Source organism: Antedon bifida, chromosome 2 (assembly GCF_963402885.1).
Source record: "Antedon bifida chromosome 2, ecAntBifi1.1, whole genome shotgun sequence".
Taxonomy (NCBI): Eukaryota; Metazoa; Echinodermata; class Crinoidea; order Comatulida; family Antedonidae; genus Antedon; species Antedon bifida.
In genome coordinates this window covers 6,017,159-6,044,504 of record NC_136227.1, presented here as the reverse complement: position 1 = coordinate 6,044,504, position 27,346 = coordinate 6,017,159, and the positions used below count along the sequence as shown (strand labels likewise).

Below are 27,346 nucleotides of genomic sequence, written 5' to 3'. Positions count from 1 at the left end.
AAGATATGTTTTTGTTAGTGAAGTATAACTCGAGCAAACAATAATATGACTAATCAATTCCTTTCTCAGCGGGTCCAACATCCACACTCCATAAAATAAACTAAACTCTTAGACCTATACCTACGTACATTATTACAACTTACCAAGTTATCAGAGAAAAGTCAAAGGATCCAAGTGTCTCAAAGGCCAAACTTCTCTCTGTCGGCACTTTGCTCCGCAAATTTTGCTAAATATGTCATGTGCCACCAAACATGGAATTCGGAAGAATCTACCAACTTTAAAAAAATACACCAAGCGTAAAAAAAGTACAGTATATCCCACTCTGGTTTACTCAGATTGAAATAGTGGCAACCAAGGAAGGAGCGAATGCTACAAATATAGGAATTTAAGACCATTCGGATTGGATGGTTGCGCTTACAAATACATAGCCTCCTCCTCCTCCTGCTCCTCCTCCTCCTGCTCCTCCTCCTCCTGCTCCTCCTCCTCCTGCTCCTCCTCCTCCTGCTCCTCCTGCTCCTCCTGCTCCTCCTCCTCCTGCTCCTCTTCCTCTTGCTCCTCCTCCTCCTGCTCCTCCTCCTCCTGCTCCTGCTCCTCCTGCTCCTCCTCCTCCTGCTCCTCCTCCTCCTGCTCCTCCTCCTCCTGCTCCTCCTCCTCCTGCTCCTCCTCCTCCTGCTCCTCCTCCTCCTGCTCCTCCTCCTCCTGCTCCTCCTCCTCCTGCTCCTCCTCCTCCTCCTGCTCCTCCTCCTCCTGCTCCTCCTCCTCCTGCTCCTCCTCTTCCTCCTCCAAGGATCTGGTTTTATTGCAGGCTGCTCAACATTGACCAAATTGAGAGACCTCTATATTAAGTGTAACACAATGCTTTAGTTTATTTAAGTCTCTGTCGTCCCTCGACCAAATACTTGGCTGTTTCTTGTTTGTATACAATATTATGTTGATTATGGTCGAAATAAATGTTGAATTGAATTTTTAGTAGTTATAATTTATCAAGGTGAAAAGTTATTTATTAATAGTGCAAATTTATGATAAATATATTATATCATACTTACTCTACAAGAAAAATATATTGTGTTAAGAAAAACAGTAACGGCGTTAATGTTAAATAACAAATACTACAAATATAAATATTTATAAAAATACACATTGTGTGAAGCTTATAGATACAGACAACATTAAACGTTTACAAACAGATTATCAAAATTAATTTACGATTTATACCAAAGTAGTTTAATTGCACATTCGGCGCTCCATGCACCATTCTGTAATAAGTGGCATAGCGGTGGGTTTATTTGGTTAATTAGTTATAATTAACGTTCGTGGCTTGTGGTCTATTTATTATTCAGGGCAATAGTATTGATCTATGAGTCGGTGACCAGCATCTAGTACTTAATCGATCGGGAAAAATATAATTCCGATCAGAATTGACTTTCATTTATTTGTCCCTGTTATTTTCGTTTTGGCTTTCCATAGAGAATTGTTTACATCATCGTTAGTTTACGGTACTTATTGGTATGTAGACTAACACCGTGGCCTAGTGTCACTTACAGGTCTCCGTATTATTAGGCCTAATAAGTACTGGTAGCATGGCACAAATATTGTGTAAATACAATGATTATGGACGGTCGACCAGCGATCATATTTGTTAATCATAGACCTATCCTTGAAACAAAGTGCGAAACATGTAATTAATATTATTACTACAATATAGTATTATAAATAAAGTTAAAATATTATCTGATAACCAATAAGCTGCTTTCTAAAAAACATTTCTACTATCCTTAAGACAAGATTTTGTTAAAAATGTTTATACAAATATAAAATAAGGCCTATCTGTGCTTCAAAAATTCATTCCCTAAATGAATTGAAAAAATTAATGATAGTGTTATGCGCAATTTGAAATTGCGCAAGGACTTTCTTGCGCAATATAACATACACCAGTCCAAGAACAAATCTCATAACTGGTGGCCTCAAGCTCGTAACCAGATTTTTACAAGTGAGTGTAGTGTAAACGTAGCAACTGAAGATTTCTAGCAAACTTTATCGTCACCATGTTGGGGAAGACCCTCCCGTTCGCTACCCCTTCAATCATGCATCCACCCGCCCCAGTGTATTTCAGATCTAGGGCCTATCTATCTTATTGTCGTAATTTGGATCTCATCAAAGGTTTCAAACCCACGGACCTGCAATGTCGCTTCTGTTCTCTTGTATAAAAACTTCAGGGAAAGAGAGAGAGAGAGGGGGGAGCGGAGGAGAGGAGAGGAAGATGCGGACCCCGGGCTAAATGAGCTTTGGACTGCATTTCTTTCTAGGTATTCATTTATGTCTCCTGTGCAGGCCTATTGCATATGTTGAAAGTGAACAAACTTAATATTGATTTTTAAGGAAAAAAGACATTCTCCACTTCTCCATTTTGTGAGTCAGACGTCTTAGCGTTTTCATCCTTAATTTGAATGACAACTTCACTACTTTGTACAACGCTATTTGATTCTATATAATCTGCGCTAGTTTCTTCGATTCTGGACTTGCGAAGGCTAGACTCCGAGATGACGTCTTCACTAGCGTTTCCTGAATTAGAAAATGCTGGATTATCAATAGGTACCATGTCTTCTACGGATCGATCTCTTCCAGGGGTATGGTGAGTGCGTCCTCTTTTGGTAATCCCTGGACTTTGAGCTTCTCGAAGATCCATTCGATTTGAGATATGCCTTACTTCACTCTCTGAAAAATATAACATTATTATTGTTATATTAACATAAAAAACATCCCTCCACCAAATTGAACAATGTTCCTTCTCCTAAATTAAGTATGGTTTCTTTTTTTTCTGTATCGAGATCCTATACTGCGTTTATTTAGTTTTATAGGGTTATGTTCTATCTGAACTTCTCCACTAAAAAAATTACCTGTTATCATTTCATTTAATGTAGGCCCACTATCGGAAATACCAGAACAGGAGGCATGGACCGAATAAGCAGCAATGTACGTGAACAGTCAGTTAACCAATTTCTAACTTTTAAATCAATCATTTATCTAGTGAGAACCAAGCCTAAAATGTCGACTTACTTGTTAAGCCAAGTGGAAGTTCATTAGAACAGTTCATACCACACATGCGCAGTGGCAAACAGACGATTCTATGAAAGCTCCGTCGGTAATGTAGGCACATAACTGCATAGACGATGATATTGAAAGAAGAGTCGATCATAATTAAAGATAACGATATATGGCTGAACATACTGAGGTGCCTCCCCAGTATCCAGTCAGTAAGAACAGACGTCTGAAATGAGAGAGAAAGAATAGGGTTAATTCTCCATTATCTTTCCTCTTCTCAACATTTGTCTCATTCTTCCATTTTCGATTTAACAACATTCTCTTCGATCTCATTCTCACCGTGTCGTCAACATTATAGTCTTCAACACCGCCATCACTAAACGCCCATCACTATAACTTTCACCAACATTCATAACATGCTATCATTCTAACTCTTTCGGCAGAACCCATCTTATCGATCACCATCACTATAATTCTTGATCAAGATAATCATAAGTAACTTACCGTCCAAATTAAGCATGGAATGTAATACAGAATGACAACAGCGGCTACCGTCCTAGACATCCGTATACAGCGTTTAAAACTAACAGAATGGTTTCCGCTTCCATTTTTCTGGTCTGACTTAGCCTTAGTCTTAGGACGACGGAACCAGTTTGGTTTCTCTTTTTCTACATTGTTTGCATTATACGTTGTTGTTTGATGTTGTCGCGGTTCAAACATCTTCAACGCGTGTACAAACTCACTATACGTATAAACAACAACTGGAATTTGTGGATATATCAATGATAATATTAATATTGTATACCAACTTTTCGCTTCAAATAAACAATCATTTCCTTCGTACTGCAAATGTATGAGATCCGTTAAAGAAATAGCCGCCGTTCCAATAGACACAATCAATACAACAATTAAAATCTTAATCGTATTAACAGTAGTTAGGTAGAGTTTATAAATTATTGGTTTTTTAATTGCAAGTAAACGATCAATAGTCATTAATGATACAACTGTGGTAGAGAAAACTATATTTACAGTTACGAGGAATGCGCACATCGTGCACGCCCAGGACGGTATCTCATGGCCCGTCCAAAAATGGTAGGCTGCCACGGGGAACACGGTAATCGTCATAGCGTAATCAACAACTGATAAAGATAAGATTAAAGCGTCAGGATTGCTAGCAGATTTTAAGTTAAATACAGTAAGTATAATAAAAATATTAGATATGTGTATAAAAACACCGAACATTATCACAATAGTTGCCAGAATATAGGAACTTTCAAACTCATCGACGTCATCAGCCGGAGCCATACTAATATAGTCTGCTGAAATATTCGCGGTTGTGACAACGTTACTCGGCGCCAAAGTAAAATGAATAGATGTGTCGTCTGCCATGATTACAAATTCACCTGCTGTTTTCTACAATAAGTAAATAGCTTTTGTAGTTACGACCATTAAAAATACATTCTTTAGTTATCGTTCAGACATCGCTCTAACAAAATTGTAAAGCTGCAGTGTGTTTGTGTCTGTCATCTTCAGAACATGTCTGTCACGCTATAGAATAGAACGTTATAGCTTTGATTAAAAAAGCACAGAAATACTAATTTCCGGTAATTTTCTTTTCAGATGACAATTCTATTTCTTTTAAATTACTTCAATTGTTGATGGATTTGATTTTCTAAATTTACTGCCGCACTTTCTTCATCTTCTTCTTTATCACTGAGCAGTATAGTTCTAATGAAATAAAATGAAAATGTATTAAAAAAAATCAGAATAACATCGCGTTTAGTGCAAACACCAAAGCGTTTAGATAAACATGTTTACAATGAAAGTATATGAAGATTTACATGAAGTGAAACCTCAAACATGAAAATGGTTGATTGTGCCATATCGTGAGTCGGAAGCGCCCGCTTGTGCGCGCCCATGCATTCATAATTTCCATCTACTTCTTCCGATGTGACAAAATAAGCAGGAAATCATAACTCGGGAATTTTAACATACTCATAGTGGAAAAATTGTTTCAAGATTAGGCTTGAGAAAAAAATATATGAATTTATAAATTTTAAAATTGACATTAACGGCAATGCTGATATTAAAATGGTGTTTTTATGAGATTAAAAGTGATTCAATAAACGCCAAAGTTTAACCGAAATGACATCAATGTGAAGGTGTTCACATTGTAACAAGTGCATTTTTGGCAAATTCTCGATCAACCTCTATCGCCTTCTCTAACTTGTTTGTAAAGGAGTGAAAATCCACTCTTTCAGAACAAACTGTCACTCTTTTTAGGGGTTTACTTAAGAACCACTATTAGTGAAAGTTATAATACTCTCTAGGTGATGATTTTCACTTCTCCAAGAGTCTTCAAACGATTGGTTAATGTCAGACAATTTTGACTACTGTAGACCAACTCTTAAAGAGTAAAAAATCACTCGTTTAGAGTGAATCCGGTTTCACACTCTAAACGACGAGTGGAATTTCAATCGTAGAAATTGTTCCGGAATAATATTATTTAAAGATATTATATAATAGGCCTTATTAGGTTATTATACAGAGAAAGCTTATGAGAAAGGTGAATAATTGGAATAATATGACCTTTTAAAAAGAAGGACGGACATTTACCTGGTATCAATTTTGTTTACAATAAATGCATCTGCAATTCTATGCAATAAAATTGTATAAACAATACGTAATTATTGTATTAACTTATATCAACAACCTGCTAGTTGCACTATTGTATAGTAGGTTTAAGCTCTGTCTACATTATCAAACTATTTTGATAAAACATTGTGATATGCCCAAATATGGTAGTGATATGATATCATCATGTCCATATGGGCACATTACATTTTTTTGTCACATAAAGTGTGATAGTGTAGACAGAGCTTAAGCAGCAGGAATTGAGATGCAAATCAAACAAAATAGTGGGTGGCTCTCCTCTCCCACTTATTCTTCCCCTCGCTCCTCTCTTCTCTTCTCTCCTCTCTTCTCCTTTATACTTTCTCTCCATCCTCACTAGGTTGAACGTAATGTGAACTTAGGTTGGTAAATTGTCTACGTTAACTTTAATGAGGACTCCATTGGAAATAAACTGCTTTATGGGGGTTATCCTGGTGTTTTGTATGAGTACCAAATAATACAAACAAGCAAATCCACCTTCTCTCTCCAAAAAAGTGACTGGTCTAACATTAGGAAAACAAAATTTCCAAATCCATACCCACCAAAACAATAAATAAATAAAAATAATTCGAACATGGCATGTTCATGTTCATGGCAATCCTCACAACTGAGCAACTATTTCCGTTTGTGTACACAGCAAATTAACCTACCAATATTCCTCTCCCATCCTCACTTCTCTCGCCTCCCATTTCCTTTCTATCTCTGAAATGGCAACGTTAATGTAGCAGTACCACAACATATCCAAACCCACACGATCTATCCAACATTCAAAACCTACCTTTGATATCATTCGAACAATTCAATTCAACTGTTCTGGATGTTAATGGCGTACATAGAAATTAAACTGGAAATCTCTTCACAATGAGCAATTGAATTCCATTGTTTATGATGCTACCTAGAACATATGCCTATAGATAGAACCATAGAGTATCCGTTATCACGGAGAGAGATGAAATAGCTAAATGGATTACATATTGTATAATGCGAGCAATATATAATACCATATTCATATGCTTTATCGATTACGCACGTACATTAGTTTTATTTTCTTGTATATATACTACATTAATTCCAAGGCTTTGTGTGGTGATGACGATTAAAATGGCAGAATTGTATAAACATCTGCATATATATCGGTAATTGAGCAGAACTGAATGGAAATGGCTCAATTTAAAAAAAGAGTCCTTGATGGCAAAACTGTTTTATCTATAATTTCCAATTTCAACGGTCTTTTAAGAATCGAAATAATTATAAAATTACTTTGCAAAATGAGCATAATTGCTTTATATTATTATGAACGACGTAAGATGTAAGAACATGCCTAGTACAGTATGGTAAAAAATGTATTACCGTGACGTAACAACAGATATTTTTATGCGATTTGAACCGTACAGCAGAAACGCAATATGGGCGAGTAAAAACGTAATGTACATGGTTTTTGTACGCAGCGTTAGCTATGTCCATTCTATTGACAAGACAAATTAAGATATTAAATGTTCAGTCAATGTATTTCTCAATGCTTCATTTAAAACTCTCTCTCAAAAAAGGGAAAAACATTATCGGCGGCAAAAACCAGCAGCTGTCGTCTGCATATGGACAATTACACATTACATTCGAAGCGCAATGCTTAGTCTTTCCCACGCAAAGAGTTCGATTGAACCTTTCGGTGAAAAAGAGGGGTTTTCAGTTTGGCTGCAGAAAACGAGCAGTTACAATATTATAGATATCCGCACAAAGAGAATCATCGCGTGGGACTCTTCCATTAGTACGGTGGGGGTGTGTCTCACTTGCCCCAAGTCTGTATTCATTGTATTTTTTTTATTTATTTATTTTTATTTCGATTTTTGTCTAAAAATATCCAAGCTCAAGTAGTATACGTATGACATATTTATCTTTTTACTAATATTAAGACAAAACTCCCTCTGGAACCCAGACTACCCGGTGCCTTGAAATTATATTAAAAATATATTAAACGAACTGTTAAAAGTTCACGATCATCATTATATGGCCTTATGGGTAATTGAATATGCTGATCACGTGATTGCTTAAGCCTATTACGTAATTATATTCAGTTTTGAAAATAATAATGAGAAAATTATCTCCGCACTGGAGTTGACCTTATTAGTATTATCCATAGTGGTAATTTGCACTTATTATTATAATTCGTAGGCCAAATACGTAAACACTCGAGATTTATAATCCTAATGCATATATATTTTTTAATTACGCAAAGATGATTCAAGTTGTCGTCTCTTACTAAGAAAGTATTATATGTCATCCTGTAGTGAGAAATAAATAGCAATGCATTATTGTTGGACAGATGTTTTTATTATTATTATTATTATTTATGTTCAATTCAGTTCAATTCAATTCGATTTTATTTTCATATGATACATCATTGTGTAATAACATGAGAGTTTTTTTTTTATTATTTATTATTATTATTTATGTTCAATTCAGTTCAATTCAATTCGATTTTATTTTCATATGATACATCATTGTGTAATAACATGAGAGTTTTTTTTTTAAAAGTAGAATGCACTTATGTTGGAGAAACTTGAATAAGCCCAGAGGGCTTTAAGCCTAGTTACACCAGAAAAAAAGAATTCAAAAAGTATATATAATAAAATGTTTCAAAGGTAGTCAATAAATAAATAAATAATAAAATGTGAATAAATAAATAACGAGAATAAAAATTTAAAAAATTAAGCTACATACACAAGCACAAGACAGAAACACGTGACAAAACGAGGACGGACGGGACTTGGTCATGATGCTTTGCTACCAATCAAAGGGTCCTGGGTTCAAGTCCTGTCATGTCAGGATTTTTGTTGTTGAATATGCCATTATATCCACAATCACAAGTTATTCACTTTTACCAAAATTGGATGCATTTTTTTTCTACGAAAGTGATCAACTTGATTAAATATAATATTCATACAATTTGAAAGAACATATTGATCAAATTCAATAAAGAATCATAAAAATGAGATTGAAAAGGAAAACATCGACAACAAGGTAATAAGCTTGTATAAGATTAAGAATGGGAGTGCCTTTTTTTATGTTATGCAAATTAATACATTAATTCTAGACGTCTATTAATAGTTACCTTACTTGATTAAAAGCAATTACATTTGTAATAGCCATCTGTCAGTATCAATTCAACACTGATATTTGGTGATGATTAATTATTCATATTTATCAAAAGGTCAATTCACACTCAGGTCTGGTAATTAGTTAAATTTATTTCTTTTATTTCGAACCACATGATACCGGCGTCACATGTGACAACAAAAAACATGAGATGCTTTATCACGAAATCTGCGTATGATACAGAAAAAAAAATTAGATACAGAGTACCGAGAATCGTCTGATTACGATGGTATACAGTTCTGAAGCCATGTTAAGGGACAACAAAAAAGAGTCCCTGAATAGGGCTGGCTTTAGTTTTTTTTTATCTAGTATCCTCCTTAAAGGGTCTTTCACACCTGTTCCGGCACGGTTTCGGTCCGGCGAATCGTGCCGGAACAGGTGTGAAACACCCTTTAGGGTTGGTTTCCATTAGAGACGCAACGCAAAGACGTAAGCGCAGTAAGTGATTTGACCAATCACAAGCGATGGATTATTCGAACTTTCCATATATGGGCACATCATATCACATAAAGTTTGATAGTGTAGACAGAGCTATTGAGTTTGCCGGACATGACTTCATACTGTACTATATGCAGTTGTTGAGTAATCATTGTATTATAATGTATTGTACACAATGGTAACATAATTTCAATATAGTTTGATTATTTTGAATACATTAAAAACAACTATGAATTTCAAATATTGATGATTCATACGCCACGCCTTCTATTGTTATCATCATATAAATATTTTCTATCGATCGACTGACACGGGCAAATCGCAATTATACTCTTACACGTGTTGCTCCAGGATAATGAAAAAGTAATGAGAATTTTCAATCACCACAGGCTGCAGTACAGGCTGCAATTTAAGCGCAGTCATGGCTCATATTAAGACAGTTGATCCGCCGATAGTAAGACCTGCAGAGATTTGTGTAGGCCTACTTAAAAATAGTATTTTATTCTTGGTTCTGCTTGGTACCACTCCTGTCTATTGTATTTTCTTTCTATTAAATATCATTCTTATAAACATGATACGCTTTTATACAAAACTAATTTTATTTTATTCCGATTTATTTTGTATTTAAGACAGGACCACAATGCAAAACAGGTTTTTCTTTTTCCTGATTGTGTAATCCTGGATAAAGATGTTGTTAAATAAATAACTAAAATATGTTAGGCCTAATAATACAAACATAAAATAGTTTTGAAATAATACAAATAAAATATTATTGTAAATAAACATAATTGTTAATAAAATTATTTATTATTTGCTAAGCCTCTACTGTTTTCCAAGTCGACGATAACTGTCCCAATGTTTCGAAAAAAAACCCCCATCAAAATAATAATTAAAACAGAGGATTAGGTTATTTTTTGAACGTCGTATAGAGTGGAAACAAGAACTAAAATGATGTTCAGGTTTGGGAGGTTGGAACTTGATTATGACAATGTCGGAGTCATCGTATCACATGTCTTGGCACACGTTTACGCGATTCTATTTACAATATATGTATCTATTATTTACGCGTTTCTGCTTTTTAGACCTATTTATTTTTGACTAACAAATCATATTTCCCGCCGCTAAAACTTCACCACTTGCCGAATCCTAGGCCTACTCTTTTCAATCAAAATGTCACTCAACCAGTCAGACAAGTCTTATTTGTAACAAATACTGAAGCATGGCAGGCCTACCAGGTCATTAATGTTATAATGAGCATCAAAGTAAATAGCTTTATGAATCCTAATTCCCTCCCTCGAGTCGTTTAATCCCTTAAACAGCTAGGCCTATATTGATTAATGAATGTAATTCTTATTTTCACGCGAATCGTCAAGTAGGCCAAATGTTGTCAATTACAAAGCAAGATACGTTAAAAATATCAATAATAAATAAATAATAGTCAAATATGTCCTATATTAACAGTTTAAATACCATATTATATTATTTTAATTTTAACATTGCCTTTTGCAATTTGATGTATTTTTCTTTGTTGTTTTATTGTCTTAATTATGCCAAGCAAAACGAATTTCCATTTTAAAGTGGACCAATACAATTTCTTGAATCTTGAAAAAGCATTATGATTGCTGCAGAGAAATGACCCCTCAGTTTGGGACACCCATTATGAAGGAGAACCTTCTATTAGGGGGACACCCAAGGGACACGTAAGGGAACATTTTCGTGGAACGAACAATGGATGGACAATGTTTTAACACTACAATCCCTCAGTGAACATCACTGTTAAAAAGAGACAATTGTTGGTTTTCGTAGGTGTCCCCTTAATAGAGGTTTTACCGTATAGCTTCACCAATGGAAGCCACGGTTCACTGTAGGCCTACTTTTCCCGTTTAAATAGCACAAGGCTGGTTTTAACACCGCATCCATATGAAGAAGACAACGACATCTTACCTTAAATATGTTTTAGTATTTCTCCCATGTCTATTCGCACGTAGCGTTTATAAGTAATTGCGTCGTTCACGTGGACCAGCACGTTTCACTTCGCTCACAGCGTTTCATCTACAGGTAATATATAGAGTAAATGCTTTAGTTGATAATTAACAAATAAATAGGCTTAACGCATGCGCACTCATCCGATTTTAGGCGCCCTCATCAATCGTCATTAAGTTAGGCATATTTAAAGGAAAGATATTCCGTAGGACTATAATGTATATTCATGAATACATTCATATTCCCCCAAATCACACATGCATATAGTTCTAACAATTCCACTCATGCTCATTATATAATATTTGTAAACATCACTATCATATTACCATTCAAATATTAATCATATCCAAAATGTATTTTAGTTCTCTTCGAATAAGCGTTCCGATTTACCATGGTAACCAAAATCAATAATATCACAACAGCGGAAAAACGTAAATTTCTTAGCGGAAGAGATCGGTCTATAAAAACAACTAAAACGAGATTGAATCTTTTGTTAACGACATAAAAACAGCTGCTTGTTGTTGCAAGTAATCTAACCATTTTTTTGTAACTACTGATTTTCAAAAAGCACAAATTTTATTCAGGATATCCATGTGTAGAGTAGAACCCCTTTTGGAACACTCCATCCTATTCACGGGACACCTACATTAAGGGGATACTTTTCCTGTGAAACAAACGAGATGGGTAATATGTTTAACAATACGACCTACGACCACCCGGGGACCACCGGTGGACCGTGCATATCAAGAGCATACTCCGATACCCAGACATCTACTGTTTTAAACCCACCCACATAACTTGAAAGAAAAAATAAATCAGTTTTACGTTTATGGTACCAAGTAGCAATTTTGTCTACGAGGCGCAGTTTGAGAAATAAATAATTATTAAAATAAAAATGTTATTTGTGGGGCAGCATGCGCCTCGTAGGCTATATCAATTCCACAATATTGTCGGATAAAGTAGGCCAGCATATATATACTTAATGTTATTGTCAATAATGTTTAATATCCCGAATTGCAATTTAAAGATTTACCGTAGAGTTTTTGGGGATTAGTATCTGTAACACATAACCGTAATTCTAGAAATTCAAATGCTAAGGGATGCTCAAAGAAGCCTAGAAGTGTTATGATTATTCTGTTAAAGGGAATAGATCTACTGTACTAATAATTGCATAGACGATAATTGGATTTTCTGTAAGTTATATAATCTCCCTGGAGAATAATCAAATTACAAAGTAGGCCTACGATTTATCTCAAGTGTAATTTACGACATATAACAATTTGTGAGACTATGATAATTTGACACATCTTTATTAACTAAAGCTCTGTCTACACTATCAAACTAGTTTGACAACAAAGGTGTGATGTGCCCAAATATGGTAGTGATATGTTCAAATATGGTAGTGATATGACATCATCATGTCCATATAGGCCTATGGGCACATCACATTTTTTTGTCATATAAAGTTTGATAGTGTAGACAGAGCTTTAGATGTAAATAATAAATAAACTAACTATGAAATGTGAATAAATTGTATACAGTTTTCCCATAATTAAAACAATTATACATTCCATTTAAATTTCAAAACAAGGCCACAATAAAAAACAAGTCAGTTTATCTGGGGATAGAGTGACATTGCTCTGAGAGAACCTACACGCCGCGCCTAACTTACAATCTGCTGTAGGCCCAGTACATTAAAGTTCCCACAATAGGATACAACGGAAAGACTTAAGTCCAACTGTCGCTTGTGATTGGTCAATTGTCTTGCGTTGCGGCTACGTCCTTGTGCGTTGCGTCCGTGGAAACCAAGCTTTAAGCGCAACGCCTACAGCAGTAAAGCATGTGGGAAACAAGCGTAAATAATTTGACCAATCAATCGCTATGAATCGTCCGAATTCGCTTGTGATTGGCCAACTCACTTGCGTTGCGTCGGGCCTACGTCATTTCGCTGCGTTCAATTTAACTGGGATCCAAGCTTAGTATAGTAGGTTATATAATTTCCAAAATAACAAAAACATATATTATGAATAGATGAACTCTCTTCATCGAGTCACAACAATTTATATGCAATTTTAAGGTTTTATTGTTATCGTAGTCTAGAAATAACATTGTTTATGGATGTATTAACTCGGTGACGAATTAATACGAATAAAGGCGTACAAATTACGGAATACAATCTACAGGCTCTTGCTGATTTTCAGTGCAGTTTAGTTTAGCTATATCTAAACTAAAACGACTGGCCATTTAGAGTAATAAATTGATATTTTAGGATAAAGATTGATTCAGCCATAAAATGACATACCTGTGAATTGAACCTTCGTCTGCACCGAGATTAAGCTGTTGCATCTGTATATTATTGATCTTACTCTGACAGCAGTCGAGGTTATACTACTGCTGCCGAGTGTAATGGTTCATTTAAAAACACATGTAGTTACGTCAACCCTCACCTGAAACTCGTTAATAATTCAAACGGGTTGAAACGACCCGTTGCAGTCACGAACTTTCCATGGTAGTTTAGCCTCTGTAGAATTATTTTAGTTACCGACAACCGAAAGACCCACACATTTTAGACGTTGGAAAATTTCACAAAATCATCATTATTAGTTCTAGTTATTTTTAAATGTTTTTAACAAAAACGTTCATTGCGAATTGTCTCGTATACTAATTCATCGTCATTCCAGCGTAACCTTAGGCTTACAGTAAACAATATCATCTTCACGATTTGATTTTGATTTTATTTGTTTCCTATAAATTGCTTTTCTAGCAATAAAACCTTCACGTTGTTTATGCTTTGTTTAAAACAATTAAAAAAAGACAGCAAAACAAGACCTGAAAACAAGTGCATCCCGTTTCTAGTAAAAAACCTGCGTTTTAACGACGTCATAGAAATTACGCCTGTCCGTTTTTTTGAATGACAATGCGTAATTTAACGTCATCGACCTAGAGTAAACTAGGTTATCAAGAAAACACGCACGTCTAGCAAACATTAAATACTTAAAGGAAATTATGTTCTTTTTTCTCTCTTTAAAAATAATACAAACGTAATTCTTTATCTATTGAGGACATTGTTAATAATAATAGTTATAACGAACTTATTGATAAGGCGGCCGGCTGCGCAATTTCCTGTTTATCGTTTGCATTAATATCGTTGCAATAGTACATTGGGCATTAATGAGATTTTAATGTTGGAAATCGTCTGAAAGTGTTACAATAATAACTGATGTGCTGCAATTGAGACGATTTAGATAGTTACTAAAAAGATCATAAAAACATGAATATATTCAGGTAATAAGCTAAATAATAAATTGTATTCTAGCACTATTATTATTACAGAAGTTTATAGAATAAGGTCATAGGTTAACTTCTATAACTGGCTAAATGCACACTGGTACAAACATGGAACTAAATTGAGTTTTAATAATAGCCTAATATATGATGAAGGGCTAGTGTTGCCCGAAAGCTCTGCACATTTTCTGGCTGTTATAGACTTTATCGTTTTGATTTAGCTTTTTGCTTATTTTATTTTGTACTGTTCTCCAATGAGATCCAACCACTGATACCCACACAGCATTATTTTCATTTTTTCAGTTGCTTATTTTATTTGTATCTCCATTGAGATCCAGCCACTGATACCCACAGCATTGCCTTTGGATTTATAGTATAATAATATAATAAATAGTTTTAACACTAATTTTATAGCTCAATGGTATAAATACGTTGCTGGCTTGGAATCAACAGTATTGTTCATAGTGTTCGCTGTTTGGCACCGATGGATCAGTGTATGTATGTACTTGTTTTTTGTTTGCAGTATAGGCCATAACATGAAGGTAACTTGCAGTTTCGTTGTTATGTATACTCATTGCATTGAGATCACGGCATATAGGCCTATAGCATTATCATATGCATGCCCCTTGACCTATGCATGCCCCTTGACCTATGCATGCCCTTGACCTATGTGTGCCTTTGTACTATGCATGCCCTTGACATATGCATGCCCCTTGACCTATGTGTGCCTTTGTACTATGCATACCCTTGACCTATGCATGCCTCTTGACCTATGCATTCCTCTTGACCTATACATGCCCCTTGACCTATGCATGCCTCTTGACCTATGTGTGCCCTTTACATATGCATGCCTCTTGAGAGTCAAGCACTCACTTTCACCAATCACATACAAAATAAGCTACACAACTGGTTTCGTAAAAGACATTGAATTTATTTTTAATATAATACATTATACATAAAGGTTAACATATCAGTTTGAAATGGATCTGAATACAAAATAAATCTCTGTCTACACTATCAAACTATTTTGACAAACAAAGTGTGACGTGCCCCAATATGGTAGTGATATGATGTCATCGTGCCCATATAATGGGCACAGCACATTTTTTGTCACATAAAGTTTGATAGTGTAGACAGAGCCTTAGGTGGTAAAATATATTATGACTTAAACATGATATGCAACAAACGCAACTGATTAACAGATTTAATCAAAATTAAGTATAAATAAAATTAATTAATTATATGAATAAATGTATCATGTTGATGAAACTTTATTGAAAAATTTACAAACTAAACATAAGGAAAGATGAAACATATTAGTTTCTATGAACATTTATTCATTAATTTTCAACACTGTCAATTAGTTTGGGAAACCAATTTAGATAACTCACGCACGTAGGTGTTAAAAACAAGTTACCAGAATATGTAAAATTCATCTTAGGCGCCTGCGCAAATCTATGAGGGGGAGGGGGGGGGGATTTCCCTCCTTTAATTTTTATTTTACCACACGTTAGCCTTTGTGTGTGGTCCGTGGTTAATATATATTTTTCGAATGTTGACGTCACTACTCGACATATTCTTGCTCGATTCGTCAATAATCTAGTTCTTTCGGAAGATATAATTTTCTAAGAATCATGAAATACTATTTTCTCCCTCAGATAATTTACATTATTAAACTTAAAATCTATTACATAAATTTCTTAACGTATGGAGGTTCATATTAAGCAATAAGTCCGTTGTTTAAGTTCAACTTTGGTATTCACAAAGACAAGACCAACGCAGGGATGTTTCCCCTTGTGGCTAGGCTGTGCATATCGAATGCTCCTTCCCATCAATGAGACAATCTATCGGAGGATAATGCAAACCTTTGATTCGTTGTTCTGATAAAATTATTTTTCTAAATATCAGGTCTGCCCTGATTACCAAAATCCTTTAGAAAATAAATTACGAAAACAAGCACCAATAGTACTTTGCCATCGTTGTTCACAAAATTTGACATTTTTACAATTTTTAATAACACAATTATAAATGGATACAATATGACATCAAAGTTGATGCGCGTACACAACCCGTTAAATTATTATCAGTGTTTGGACGCGCGCGCGCAGCAACCTTTGACGTCACTGACGATAATGAACATACGTCTACAATTTAATAAACTAAACAAAAAACAATCATGCTTATGTCGACAAAGTTAGACAGATATGCATAGTAGGTCTACAGTACATACTTAAAGGGTCCGTTCAGGCTTAGTAATTACCCGAGTAAGTTGGTTTCTACCTGAGTAAGTTGGTTTCTACCCGGGTAGTTAGTTTCTAATCACAAAAAGTGATAACTGTACCCATGAAATAAAATTACCCGGGTAAATAACTAATCCTTAACGGACCCAACTATAAAACTACCGGTGTCAAATGCATTTCGACCCCTGGCAAACAATCTATCAATGAGGCTTTCACATTTGGGTTAGCCTAAAATTCACCCTGGAGAAGAAGAAACCTAAACTTGCAAAAATAAACAGAATTATTACTGGCTTTACATACAGTACAATATATTAATTTTAAAACATTTGACTAAATAGATTTTATTGACCCGAATTCTTAATCTTAATAACACTCCTAATATAGGATTAACTGGTGAAATATATATTATATATATCTATAGATTGCATTTCGCGTGGTGGGAATATACATATATTTTTTACAAAAATATTTCTATATATCTATATCTCCCTATGTATCTGGCAATGAATATAGCACAATGTACAGTTACTGGATTACTTTAACAAAATAAGTACTGTACTGAATACAAGCATACGTACTTTCAGATGGAGCCCGGAGAAAACTCTGGACTGCTGCGTTACGTACACATACGTTTTAACGGATCCGTAATGATTTTGTGTGAGCAGTAGTTCAATCTTAAAAACTACACGCATTTTGACGATTTTTTTACCAGGCCACCAGAACGGAATCCAAACTCAGTGTGAAACGAATTCACTTCAAGGAAAACATCACGTGGCCGGAGTGAGACATTCAGTGGGGACACCTGTATTTCTTCAACAAAGCGCACTAGTATTAATACAAGTGGTTGATTGGAATGTTATTAAAATAACGTACATTAAACCTATACGATGCGTCAATGCTGTGTGATAACCGACGCGTACTGTATTAAAAGATGACGTATGTTGTCCGTTTCTTATTTTACAGTATGCCATTTATATTGGCAACATGACGTATGTTGTCCGTTTCTTATTTTACAGTATGTCATTTATATGGGCTGGGCAACATGACGTATGTTGTCCGTTTCTTAATTTACAGTAGGCCTATGCCATATATGGGCAACATGACGTATGTTGTCCGTTTCTTATTTTACAGTTATGTCATTTATATGGGCTGGGCAACATGACGTATGTTGTCCGTTTCTTAATTTACTGTAGGCCTATGCCATATATGGGCAACATGACGTATGTTGTCCGTTTCTTATTTTACAGTATTCTATTATATGGGCAGTATGACGTATGTTGTCCATGCATGAAAAGAAACATAGGGCAATTATACGAAGATAATTACAGTAATAATATAACAATTAATGTGTTACTAGCATCTGTATGTTATTAAATCATCTCATCTTCATCAGAACTATGGGGTTAACATTCTAAACAGCACGTTTCGCACTATTTCAACACATATTTTACACACATTTAAATGCTAAATACTCCAGATTAAAAAAGATTTAGCTAGTTCGAACCTGCAAATGCGCAAAACGCAAAAAAAAAAAGGCATTCAGTACTGAAGTAATTTGTTTGTCTATCTATGCTACCTGTACATCAGTCTCAAATGTACGTGCGCTACATTTGAAAGTTCAACATTTCAAGTCCATTTACCACGTGGTACATGATTAAAGCCCCGTTCACACTGACTGAATTTAGATGATTCATGTAAACTTACTCTTAGTCCTTCAATGAACAGATACACCCCAGTAAAAATGTTTTGTGTAACCTAGTCACAAAAATCGTGTGAGCAAAATTTAGTATCACAAACGGTGGCCGTGTGGATAGCAACCACATACGTAAAATACACTATTCGACATTAGTAATAGTTTAGCCATGATGATACTTATTTCTATATGGTTTATCATAGTCTCAGATCTGGCCAGCTATTAAATTATGTTTTGAATTTTAAAATATTCAGCGATTTTTTGTTGTTCTTTGAGTACCGAGAGGTTAAGAAATCTTGGCTGACTATAACTTAAAACATTGATGTTAAATATAATATAATAATGTGTCAATAGTTTTGTATCGCAAGTATAAGTTAAACGGCCCTGCGAAAACACCAATATGTGTTGTATCTGTTATTGTTTGAAAATAAAGTTTATAATTATTATACAAATAATATACATTATGCAAATTGCATTATATAAAATAATGTTAAAAGATATAACATTTACAAAATAAACGTGCACATAAATTCAATTGAGAATAATGTACATAAATACAGAAACAAAAGAGTAAAGTAAATATTAAAAGAGTAAATAAAAAAACTGAAATATTGAATTAAAATAATATAAATAGTAATACCTGTATAAACAAAAGGTAATATAAACAAAATAAGCAAAAAATAATATATACTCTATATATATTTTCTGCAGCTATGCACCTGCATATCGAGTTGTCTGAAGAAAACTTAATTAAAAACATCCATCAACTATTCTTTGGAAATTAATATTAGCACATTTAGTACAGTACTACTAAACAAAAAAATAATTGTGATGACGATGATGTCATATTACTAGCATATTTAAGCATATCACTACCAAATTTAAGCATGTATCACTACCAAATTTAAGCATATCACTACCAGATTTAAGCATATCACTACCAAATTTAAGCATATCACTACCACATTGGTCACATCAAACTAGTTTGATAGTGTAGGCAGAGCTTAAGCTTGTTGTAGACGTGTATGACATTAGACTTGCCCCAATTCTCTAGTTATTGTTTTTTTTACGTTGTTGTCCATCAGTCGGTGTTTCGATTTTTGTCTTGTCAGTTCAAATAATATAAGTATGAAACGCCATGTGTGCCGAAATCTGTTTACCAAGTGAATTGCCGTTGGCTAGAATCTCTAGACATTGCTGTAAGCATATTCAGTACAGTTAGCTGAACTGGTGGTATAATTTCCCTAAACATTGAGAGCTTAAATCCCCTTGTTCCTCTCGCTGCTTCCCTTGTGTATTGGTTGATTGCGAGTCATGCATCTTTATCTTGCCTAAAGCTGGCACAGATTTGAACCAGTAACTTATCTCAAATAAGCCAGGTTCTTCACCATTGCGCCAGATCCTTTGAATACATGGTTTTACTTAATTACTTCTGCTTATAGAATATCTGTATTTACAATTAAACTGTCTGTTTTTGTAAGGCAATCTAACATCAGGACACTGAGCTCGCCTTGACAAGATAGGACTTGTAACAGTCCTTTGCTCTTATGTTTGGCTGCGACAAATACCATAATACTACTGTATGTACATATTATTGTCCATGATGTGCAGTGTCTAAGAGGCGTGGAACTGAGAGTGTTGCAGCCACAGAAGAACCCTTTGATCTCCGGAGCTCAGCATTCTGTTGTTAGATTGCCTTGATTATTGTAACATGATTAACTTTTTCTACAAATAATAAAATAGAGTGGAAGAATCACTATCTGAAAAAGACATAACTAAACCTGATATCATTATCAGATAAGATATCCTTTCTTAAATATTTGTTTCATTCACCATGTACCTTTAAAGTATTATTATAGGTACATGCATTTACAAAGAACATCTTTCAGCCATGTAGCAAAAATATTATGTTAACTTGAAGAAGAAAAAGAAAAAAGAGTTCATGTTTAATCCACAAATAAAACATAATTGAACCAGAGTGCCTTTACGTGTTCAACACGTAGCTTCCTTGAAGCCAATCTGAGAGAATAAAGTTTAACTTTGTTCTTATCCAATCACAGATCAGTATAGCGATTAATTCTTCACTTCTTGGCCAATCACAGATCAGAATGTTTTGTTTGCCCAATAAACCGATTAATTCTGCATTTCTTGGCCAATCACAGGTCAGAATGCTTTGTGTCCAATGAACCGATTAATTCTTCACTTCTTGGCCAATCGCATGTCGGATCATTTGTGTGTTTAATGCGCCACTTAGTTTATATTCTCGGCCAATCAGAATGCTCTATGTCTCAACACACTTGATTGTTTTTAACATTTTTAGCTATGATTTCCTTTTGTTGAATGCACTCTTGTAATCTTTTGATATTTGCTCAAAACCATCATATCTAACCATGGTTTAATTATACGAAAATTCGGTGGGTATTTTCCAATATCTTTTCCTGAAAACAACCCTTACTTTATATACTAATTTAGTTTTCTATCACAATAATTACCCGTTTCATATTTTGCATTAAAAAAAAACCTTACCCGCATAACAATAAAGTTATTTTTACCCATTTTTTTCTCTCCCTCCCTTACAATGTTATTCTGCTTCATCAACTAGTAAGTTAAACTGTGGTGCTGTCCCCATCGTTGGTTCTGGACTTTCCGACGGAGTAACCACTGTTCTATCAACTGGCGCCCTCTGATTTCTGTAAAAGTTGTTGTGTTCAATCGCTCGACGGATCTAAAGAAGATAAAATTCATAGTTGTATCAAGAATTTCTATTCAACTATCATATTTTATTGAGGAAAATTGCTTTGTCAGTGAATAGAATGCAAAATGAATTTTTTGAAATGATAAAATATTCACCCACCTCCTTCAGTGCAACAACTCCAACTAAACGTCCAAGTGTTGTTACATACGCGTGGTTTAAACCAAGCAATGAAAATAATGAATGCACCTGAGGAGATAATATAAAGCATAAAGCTCTGTCTACACTATCAAACTTTATGTGACAAAAAAAATGTGGTCATATGTGGACATGATGATGTCATAGCACTACCATATTTGGGGATATCACCACCATATTTGGGCACATCACACTTTTTTTGTCAAACTAGTTTGATAGTGTAGACAGAGCTTAAAGCATTTTAATTTCATGTTGTTTCAATGTCCTTCGGGACGTTACAAAGTGTTCCCTAAATAGGGGTTTCCCAGAATCAGGGTTGACCGTAGTGCTTAAACATATATTTTCCTCTCTTTGTTTCATGGAACATAATAGTGTCCCCTTAATAGAGGTGTCCCAAAAATAGAGGCTCTACTGTAATCTAATAGCTTTGCTTTTTAAACAGTCCTGGCTTTGTTGGTATCAAACCTGTTAGTGGCGGTAATTATCGCTGTTAGTTTCGATTGAATAAAATACCCCAAAAATAACAATTGCCTATTTATTTAAAGATGAGGAAATGTTATACATTTTAATCAAAACTTTGGACCAAAATGTTCATGTTAATTAAACTGAAAATATAAATTACCTTATGTAATGACGTACGTTCCACAAGTTGAAATGGGGCGGGGTCAATTTGAGAGTCTGAGAAATCTATTTGCTCTTTTAATACAGCAGCCTCCCACTCAGCTTGCTGTAAAAAGATATACAAAGGTTTTAAATAATCAAATTACAGTATAGTCAAAATTATAATGGTAAAATAATATAAACACTGTCCCTTTAAAAGCATAGTAAACTTTGAGATAGTTGGTTGCCACTGTCCCTTTAATATATCTATTTACACTACACATAATATTATAGTTATACTGGTAACAAGCAAACTCATTTGCATACTGAATAAACACTTCAAAATTATTATTTGGTGTCAAAATACACAGCCAGTATTTGCATGTTAATTGTATTATGAAATACATTGGCAAACAATAATGGAATAGTGTTAATTCTTTTGTTTTTGAAGCTCTAAATATTCAGAGTTAAAATAATATAGATAGCATGTTGAAGACAGAGAAACAGTAAAAAATAAATGGATACAAAATAAACATAAAATATAGTCAAGTCATAATATCAGCATTATACAATAAATAACCATCCCTCTATCGAAGCTATTATATAATAATTTTTAAAAAAAACTTATAAACGTGCAATTTCCATAATGAACAATTTTAATCCACTCTTTCATGAATTTTATTGATTTTTTTTAATGTAATTTCTGTAATTTTTCTGCTGTAAAAAAATAATTGGTTGTTTGTATCTAAATAAGATCGTTTGTGGTTTTGCATTATAATGTTTTTTAGTCTGTATATAATAATAATTGTTACATTTTATATATCAATGACTTTTCCATGACAAATTTGTCATAGTATAAAGCGAAATATTTGTAGAAAGAGTTCTAAATAAAAAATAAAATTTTCTTCTTATTATACATTTATTTCTATGAATTTTCATGAGATTTTTTTTAAAAAGAACATTTTCCCAGACTTTCCGGCCTGGAATTTTTTAAAGTAAAATTCCATGATTTTCCAGATTTTCAATGATCCGTATGAACTTATAAGTGCAAATAAATTTATCTTCTGCAGCTCGTTTGACAAAATGTTTTGTTTGTTAAATTTAATACCACTTTTCATTTCCAATTTTTACAATCTTTAAATCCAATATCCTTTCTGTAAAATTATTATTATTTTTTTTTTATAAAGAGCAACAGAAATGTAATAAAAGATATTAATAATTTTGAAAAAGTCTTTGTTTACACTTACCTCCTCAGGAGTCATGTCATCCAAATCAGCCATTGAAGACTGTTGAAAATAAAAATAAAATAATATTTAAACAACAATAACCATATAGTGATATGAAAACAATTCCTTTTTGAAAAAAAAAAAAACTTGAAAAGGGATGAGTAGTAACTCATAAAACAGTTAAAATGCAAAAGTTACTCAAATAAGCATGCTTTTAGATTTAACACTCAACCTTAAATAGAATAACAAATTCTTAAGCATCCCAGTTAGAAAAATTCCCCTTGACCTATGCATACCCTTGACCTATGCATGCCTTTGTACTATGCATGCCCTGATATCCTTGACCTATATGCATGCCCTTGTCCTGTGTGTGCACCTTGTCCTGTGTGTGCACCTTGTCCTATGTGTGCCCCTTGACCTACAGTATGCATGCCCCTTGACCTATACATGCCACTTGACCTATGCATGCCTCTTGACCTACAGTATGCAAGCCTATCATAATACATGCCACTGAGCCATTTTGAGGAAACATAATCATTTCAATCAAATCAGTTTTAAAATAAATTATATCCCGAGATGTTAAAAAAAATATGCAAATGACAAATTATGAACATGTTAATGAAATAACGAAATAATGATAAAACAGTTAGTTGTTAAAAACTTTAAAAACTAATATTTTAATGAAGAATAAATGTACTAAAACAAAAAAAAATCTTTCTACTAGCATGACTTTACAAGAAAGGAATGAATTGAGCAAAATTCAAAATGCAGTAAACAAAAAAAATAACATGCAACAAAAAAGATGTGTATGTTATTGAGCTACTGTACTTTCCTGCCAAGTGGAGTTGTCGATGTGGTTTTGATTAGTCTGATTATCACTAATGGGATCAGAGGATGACTGGTTTGGAGAGGAAGAGGAGGAAACATTGAGAAACAAACAAACATTGATTAAGAATAGCAAACTACACTAACAAACTGTTCGGACTACAAACAATTTACCCAGCAAGGTCATATCTCATGCATATATATACTTTTATATATGATATACTCTACAGCTCCCTATGTCGGTCGGTTGGTCGGTAGACTCAAATTTGAGCTTGCGGTTTAAGGTGCAATTGAAAAATCCACCATCATGAGTTGGGTTTTTGAAACAGCTAGTTTATGTCAAAATTTACACCACACGCGACCATTACACATGTAAATTGTGAAGTCCGAACGGGCTCTAAGGTAAAGGCAATAATTTGCATATTTGATTGGGTAACATTTGTATATTACTGTGTTTACTTTTCTGTAAATGCTTATATGCCCTTCTAGATATTCCTTCCCACGTTCTACTGTATGTTTATGCAAACTTTTACAGATTTTTTATCAAAATTTAAATGTTTAATTAACGCAAGTTGATTACATTAAAAAAAATCTGTTAATTAATTCTTAATGTTCAAGGTTAAAGTCCCCAACCGAATATGCTAACAAATATTTCATAAGTAAAGTGCAAAATCTATAATATCATTATCAATAATAATTCTAAAAAAAAGGAAATATGAAGGTTACATTCAAATTTAAATATTGGGTACAGTATCATATATTACACACTATTTCATGCAAATATTATTTTACTATATTAACTACATCATAATTCATCTATACATAACTTTATATATACATATTTGGCATACATTTTTAGCAAACATATTTGGTATACACCATATTTGGCATACACCATTTTTGCAATATACCATATTTGGTATACACCATATTTGCCATTAGACCATATTTTGCATATACCACCAAATATGGACCATATTTGGCATCATACACGTATTTGAAATAAACCATTGTTGTTATTTACTGTATTTGATAATAAATAGTATCTTTTCATAATTGAAACCAAACATTTGGCATACATTATTGTTAATATTTACTTATTTGATAATAAATAGTATCTATTCATAATCAAAACAATTGTTGACTTACTCTTCTACTTGACAGACTACCATTAGACTCTGTGAATAAAGTAAATAAATAAAATCAGTTAAATTTACAATAAATATACATATATATTGCATTTTGCAAAGCACGCTCGTTGAGCTTGTGCACTCTTTGTGTTCATAATCAGTGTACCATGTCCCGCATACCTGGCTCAGCCTATATATTGTGCCAGTTCTGTGGTACATTTCATTTCGAAACCTGAGCTGCACTGACGAGATCTAATAAGATCGAAACAGTACTGTCTGCAGATTGGATATTACGCTCCTCTACTTTCTGCTATATACATATATAGTATGTTGTTTTGTAGAGCACTCTTAATTTCGAAACGGTGCATTTTTGTTGTGAATACTATTAGCATTTTGCAAAGCACACTCGTTGAGCTTGTGCACTCTTTGTGTTCATAATCAGTGTACCATGTACCGCATACCAGGCTCAGCCTATATATTGTGCCAGTTCTGCGGTACATTTCATTTCGAAACCTGAGTTGCACTGACGAGATCTAATAAGATCGAAACAGTACTGTCTGCAGATTGGATATATATATTCAGAATGAACTGTGTTCTGCATTATAACAATGCGATTATTGAATGTTTCTAAAAACAGTCACATAAAGTTTGATAGTGTAGAGAAGAGTTTTATAATAAATGGAGAATTCTATTGTATGCATAAGTTTGGAATAGGTTTTTCTATTAAATTATGAAATTTGTTTGGGCTCTTTTGCTTTTTGTATGGATATATGTTTTCAGAAATAAACAGGACTAAACTGATTAATGGTACTGCATTTTGAGTGACATTTTTTTGCAAGACCAGGAATATGGTATTATTATGGCTACATGGTGTGCTACTATATTTTTTACTTTGTGTACGTACCATCTCTTACAGGAATGGTTAAGTTAGGTTCATTTCCATCATTTGACTGAAAAGAAATAAAAATAAATTCTTTCAAAATAGTTTTTTATTCCATTTCATGTTATTGTCACAAAATACACTAACAACAAGGATAAGTTGATTAAAAATGCATTTGTTGTGGAGGAACTTTGATGGTGTTAAAAATAAGAGAACATTTATATATTTATTATAAATAATATTGCAAGAAAAGACATACAAATAACTATTAATTAATAACAATAATTAATAATTTTGCTATTAATTAATTAATCCACTAAAAACAGTATGCAAACATTTACAATAGTGTGAGATTGCAACATCTTTTTACTTCTTATTTTGGTAGGGTAGGGTAGACAGATATCTTTTTCACTCGAGCTCCTGTGAATTCTGTTCCAGCGAGCTCTCATATGTGAGCTTCAATGTGCTGCAGAACGGAGCGGTGTAAATGGTTCCTCTACTTGTTCCTTTTTTTTGGTTATCTTAGGATATCTTATGGATCATTTTTGTGTGTAAAGCACTTAGAAACATTGTATTATGTGCTATATAAGACTATACCATCATTATTATATTGTTTGATGCCCCTTGTCTTAACTCACGGCCACATGACTCACCAGTGATATAATGTTTTTATCACAAAACAACTTACATGGTACGCAACGATCGTGAATCTGCTTGCTGGCGTTATTGTCTGTACTGGTAGACGACCGGAGTCGACGGCAGCTTTTTCTCGTTTGTCTTTTTTGTATTGAATTCTTGCGTGGCGACCGAGGTGCTTGTCAATAAGATCTTCAAGTTCTTCACGCTGTACCGATCCTAACAGTATCATTGATTCTGTAGAATAAGTGAAATACAATACTTTGATAAACTTCTGATTACTGATTGGATATAATCTTGAAACTGCAAGTGAGTGGCTGCAGTTAATGCAGTGGAACCGTAATTCCGTAGCCATAACATCGGCAAGGGTTTAAGGCTCAGTTGCTCCATGGTTCTGGTGGTAGAACGAGTCTTCTCGGATTAAGGACTATAAACCGTAGGTCCAGTATACATATCTAGCTTATGTGCACTTTAAAGAACCTAGTACATCTTTCGAGACAAGTAGGGGGTTACCCCGGTGCGCTAGTACACACACAAGTCACTCAGGGCCGCAGTTAATGCAGTGGAACCGTAATTCCGTAGCCATAACATCGGCAAGGGTTTAAGGCTCAGTTGCTCCATGGTTCTGGTGGTAGAACGAGTCTTCTCGGAT

The 27,346-nt window shown here is 34.1% G+C and overlaps 2 protein-coding genes across 3 annotated transcripts in view; both read right to left on the bottom strand.

Moving 5' to 3' along the window:
- Window positions 1-804: 804 nt before the first annotated feature.
- On the bottom strand, window positions 805-13,630 carry LOC144834958 (uncharacterized). Its single transcript, XM_078689958.1, has 6 exons — window positions 13,592-13,630; window positions 11,251-11,358; window positions 6,494-6,623; window positions 3,547-4,770; window positions 3,058-3,268; window positions 805-2,715 (listed from the first exon to the last, which is right to left on the bottom strand). Exons 4-6 carry the CDS (start codon window positions 4,429-4,431, stop codon window positions 2,375-2,377), a joined length of 1,437 nt encoding a protein of 478 aa, XP_078546084.1. The 5' UTR covers window positions 4,432-4,770; window positions 6,494-6,623; window positions 11,251-11,358; window positions 13,592-13,630; the 3' UTR covers window positions 805-2,374.
- Window positions 13,631-21,073: 7,443 nt separating this feature from the next.
- The window catches only part of LOC144835972 (chloride channel protein 2-like), a 44,207-nt gene continuing 37,934 nt past the window's right edge, over window positions 21,074-27,346 (bottom strand). The window contains exons 16-22 of one of the 2 annotated variants that reach the window (XM_078691120.1): window positions 26,747-26,931; window positions 26,083-26,128; window positions 25,198-25,226; window positions 23,245-23,283; window positions 22,020-22,124; window positions 21,362-21,448; window positions 21,074-21,232 (exon numbers count right to left, since the gene is read on the bottom strand). In XM_078691120.1, coding sequence (XP_078547246.1) covers window positions 21,089-21,232; window positions 21,362-21,448; window positions 22,020-22,124; window positions 23,245-23,283; window positions 25,198-25,226; window positions 26,083-26,128; window positions 26,747-26,931 — 635 coding nt within the window. In that variant the 3' untranslated portion in view covers window positions 21,074-21,088. Of the gene's footprint in view, window positions 21,233-21,361; window positions 21,449-22,019; window positions 22,125-23,244; window positions 23,284-23,999; window positions 24,122-25,197; window positions 25,227-26,082; window positions 26,129-26,746; window positions 26,932-27,346 lie in introns of those variants that run through there. The other variant, XM_078691121.1, reaches the window with a different exon arrangement.